General features: G+C 26.5%; 1 protein-coding gene across 1 annotated transcript; it reads left to right on the plus strand.

The window, feature by feature from the left end:
• Positions 1–2,882: 2,882 nt before the first annotated feature.
• On the plus strand, positions 2,883–4,197 carry LOC25486558 (basic blue protein). The gene is made up of 2 exons (XM_013608150.2): positions 2,883–3,091; positions 3,998–4,197. Exons 1-2 carry the CDS (start codon positions 2,914–2,916, stop codon positions 4,195–4,197), a joined length of 378 nt encoding a protein of 125 aa, XP_013463604.2. The 5' UTR covers positions 2,883–2,913.
• The last annotated feature ends 788 nt before the right edge of the window (positions 4,198–4,985 follow it).

A 4,985-nucleotide genomic window follows, 5' to 3' on the forward strand; every position in this document is an offset into this window, starting at 1 on the left:
AACCGGTGGTAACAGGTGGCGTTTACAATGCACAAATGTTAAATTTGTGCATGATACCCAAATGCCTCTAAAATTGGTTGCAGCCAGTCTTCTGGTTTCTTTCTATAATTTCTTTTTCTGACATAAAGTTGTATGGCTGGAGGTTCAGATTTTAATATACTAAACTACTCACTTGTACTGTAGCAAAATGTTTCAGTTTCTACTTTTTTAAAAATGCTTAAGGTAAAACCAAAACATCTGATAAGTAGTATTTACTTAGGTGTGTTGTGTTTCTACTTTCTACAATAGTCTTCTTTTTATTTGTAAAATAGTTTTTATAATGTTTAAATATATCAAAAAAAATATTTAGAAAAATATCAATTGCAAAAACGTATTTAAATCCCCTAAAATAAACATTTAAACGTGTCTTTAGTTAATTGATTATTTTGACACTTGAATATAGAACTACTAAAAAACTGATTAAGGCATCACAATAAAATTACTCGAGCTTTTATAGGGAGTAATTTTAAAAACAAGTTTATTTAGAGGAATTTTAAAACAAGTTTGTGGTAAAGATAAGATATTAAACTAAACCATTTGTTGTTTGATATATTTTATATTAAATATGTTTTTGCTTCCTTTAGATATATCAATTTTAATTTTTAATTTCTTTAAAAAAATTCTTCAAATTTTGAAAAAATCAAAGTTAATTTTTTTTGGGTTAATTAAGTAAATGGTCCCTATAAATATTCAGAATTTTGTTTTTAGTCCCTACAAAATAAAATCACACTTTTTAGCCCCTATAAAATTTTTCACCAACATTTTTAGTCCCTATAAAATTTTTCCATCAACATTTTTAGTCCATAAAATTCTTAAGAAAAATGTCACAAGGACTAAAAAGTGTGATTTTATTTTGTAGGGACTAAAAACAAAACTGTGAATATTTATATGGACTAAAAATATAATTAACCCTTTTCTTTTAGGGAGACTCAAAACAAAATTTGATATATTTAAAGGCTTGAAAAAGCACATTTACCCAATATTTATTAAAAAAAAATGTAATATTGATTTATTTGAACAACAAATATTTGATTAATTTTTTATTCAAAACAAATATTTGATTAATTTTTTGTTTCGCGGCCTATTATTTCACACACAAAAAATACTGAAAGTTTAGACTCAAACATAAAATCCCATCATCATTTTAATGTTTAAATAATTGCTTGTGGGGTCCCGTTTTTTGTAATTGCTTTATTGGCAAAAAGTTACAATCAGGTTGCCATCAATAGATCTAAGCCATTCAATTAAAATAATATTATATTAATGGTTGAAAATGTTTCAAAAGTAAACTTTCCCATGATGCACAAATTTAACAACAACGATATTTTTTCGATTAGGAACGAGAAATTCAATTAGGGTTGATTGACCTTCAAGAGGAATGATACAATGATAATTCAATTAGGAACGAGAAATTCACTTTTAAATTATTACTTAATAATAAATTAACAATACTCACTATAATCAACAAAATCAATAACTATTTCAAATCAAACCTAATCTTAATCAAGAAAACACTTATCCCAACTTTGATATATGTGACAAATTCATCAATCAAGTAAATCTAGTATGAATAGTGATTGAATTTATGAAATAACAAGTCCTTGACAAATCAATTTTTAGAAATTAATTGATCAATCAAAAGACATATTACAATTAACCTAATTCATTATTATCATATATCAAAGTAAATTTGTGAAATTAAGAGTAAGGGAAAGAAGAACATTGAATTTATAGAGGTTCCCTCTTTCCGTTCTCGCTAGGGGTACATCCTCTCTTCGTAGAAGAAAATATCTCTTCTATGTACTTATAAAGTTGAAAATGTTTACAAAGTCATTACAAAGGTTCATACAATTTGCAAATCACCACGATCTTAAATCTTCTACATTATGCAATCACTCCAATTGCCTCCAATCTTCAAGCTCCTTAGGTCTTTGAATCAAGCTAGAATGCAATCATTCGATTTTCTTACACAAGAATTCTTCTTTGCTATCACTCTGCATTGATGCCATTCAACGTTGATTATTTGAGAAGTAACCCCCACAATTACCTTTGGAGGTGAAAAATACCTCCTTTTGCTCTAGATTCTTGATGCTCACCAAAATCCTTGAATGAAACGATACTTACAATTTGCCTATAGCACCCTAAGAAATCTAGATCTCAAATCCCACAAGTGTTCTTAGAAAAGGTCTTTAATCTGAAGAGGTTTGTAGAAAATGAGAGAGAAAAGACTTTAGAGTGATTTTACAATTTTACAAAGTGATTTTACAAATGAGAGAGGAAAGAGACGTTATAGTTCGTTAAAATTGGTCTCTGTTGCTCCGAGCACCCCCGTCGTGGGGAAGGGGTGTGTTGCGAGTAATATTGTCTAATGCGGTATTTGGACTGTAATTGTTATTGGGCCTAAACAATTGGGTCTTAGGTCTTTGACCGGTCAAGAACAATATGTGTGAAATGAACAAAAGATTTATTAATTAGGTATTAATTAAAGTTAAGAGTCAAATCTTTTTAAAAATTATTTGGTTTGTATATAGACCAAATGCATTAAGTATTGAATTCATTTTTCTTTCTTTTTCATTTATATATTTTTTTCTTAATATGTGTGAAATGAACAAAAGATTTACTTATTATGAAACGGATGAAGTATTATATTAAAGTTAAAGAGTCAAATTTTCTTCTTAAAATAAAGAGAGTCAAGAGTTAAATAATTATCGGTCAAATGTCAAATAATTTGTTAAAGAAAAAAACAAAAAGTTAAAATATAATTTATTAATTTTAAACAGTGTTCTTGCATATAAAACCATCTCTCAGTTGTCTATTATGAGCACCCAAAATTAATTAACCAGTGCTAGTTAGTTGAATCACTAAAAGTTTATCATGGATCAGGGAAGAGTCAGTAACACAAGTATTATTCTAATGTCACTATTATGTATCTTGGTATTTCATTCTAACATGAGTTTTGCAGCTGAATACATTGTTGGTGATGGGAAAGGTTGGTCCTTTCATGTTCAAAATTGGACTTTGGGAAAAACTTTCAAGGAAGGTGACATACTCGGTAAGGATCTTTATTTGATAAAGGTTTCATTTACGTGAATGTAATTGTTATTTTAGACAAGATATACTAGGGGTGTAAGATGTTGGATTGGGCTCTATTACTCATATTTTTAACTATAAACATAAATAAATAACTAAATAGTGTAAGAACCTAACTAATGATCGACGGATCTTCTTTCCAAAAAAAAAAAACTAATGATCGACGAATCTAAAAATTGAACCCTAAACTAATGAAAATAGATCAATTTTATTATATGGTTGGGTTCTAATTAAATTAAATTAAACCAATCAAACCAGGTCTCTATTGGTTCAAGGATTAGTTTTACGTCATTTAAACCCTAATCACTCGAGAATGAAAACATTTGATTATTTATTTAATTATTATTATTACTTTATTTCGCACAATACTACTGTTTTAAAAAAAAAATATTGATGTATTAATATATTTTTATAATCATTATATTTATTTTTCTCATTTTAGCTTATGTGCTTATTTTGATTGTATGCAAAAACTAGTGTTATATATTTTTTAATGTTTTATGAAAAAGAATTAATCTATAAAAATATCAGTCAAATTGAACCAATCAAAACTAACAAATTTTTCATCAATTTAATCTTTTCTGAATGTAAAATTGTTTCGTGTAGCTTCTCTAAAAAATAATTGATATAATTTTTTTTTAAAATAAGTCTATTTATTTATTTATCAAAAAAACACTAAACTTTTACTTTTTTAAAAAAGTTATAAAATATAATTTATAAAAGATTTGATATCAAAATCACTTGTTTAAACATATAAAAAGATGTACATATAGTTTTCGTAATTCTTGTATGGAAGTAAAATAATTCTTAACAACATTGAATCATGATCTAAGACATCTTTTAATTTTTAATTATTTTTTACGTGCAGTGTTCAATTACACCCCTGTGATACACAACGTGGTGATAGTGAATGAGCTTCAATACAATTCATGTGTGGCTATTGGAGGATCTAAATTTTACTACAAAGGAGCAGATAGAATTACACTTGCCAAAGGAGCTAACTACTTCATATGTGGAACTCCTTTTCATTGTAACCTTGGAATGAAAATTGCAGTTAATGCTAGTTAAGCTTTTAATGTATACAATACTTTTAAATAAAGTTTAATATAATAATATTATTAATTGTTCTGCACCTCAATTTTACTTGAAATTTTATTGGAATTTTGTTAGAATTTTGTTTTGTGTTGCCATCATATATTCAGTGACGGATACAAAAATGTTAATAAGTGAGGTAAAATTATATCGTAAGAATTTATATAAAATTATATAAACTCATAAGTGTACAAAAATTATATAAGTTATGTTTATAATTGCTCTAAAATGTTGATTCTTTTTTAAATATTTCTCCATTTCCAGAAGAGTATAAAAAATAGAACCATAATTAATTATTTTTTCAACAACCAACAAAGGTCAAAGAGTCTTTTTTCAACAAATTATATACGAACAGTTTAGAAAAAGATAATAGTTTTATGGTCTTGCTAACGATATACTCTTAGAAAATTGGTTAAAGAATTCATAAAAGAAAATTTTATCTTAAAAAAAGTGTTATTTTTATCGATAAAATAATTACAACAACTTTTTATAAAAAAATATTACTTTTTTTAATTTCTTAACAACTGCTTTAAGAAAACTAATTAGGTTACTTCATAGTTTTGTAATATTTTGTAGTATTATGAATGAATTATGTGAAAATATAATACTGTATAAGTGGAGTCAAACAACGTAAATATTTAATTTTGGGTTAAAAATATAATAAGCAAATGGAGGCAAGTGGGGTCGGACTACCCCATTGCCCCTATTATAAATATGTGCTTGCATATATTGATGTAACAACAAACTCTTATAGCCATTGTGGT

The sequence above is a fragment of the Medicago truncatula genome, chromosome 2 (genome assembly GCF_003473485.1).
Source record: "Medicago truncatula cultivar Jemalong A17 chromosome 2, MtrunA17r5.0-ANR, whole genome shotgun sequence".
NCBI classification, from domain to species: Eukaryota; Viridiplantae; Streptophyta; class Magnoliopsida; order Fabales; family Fabaceae; genus Medicago; species Medicago truncatula.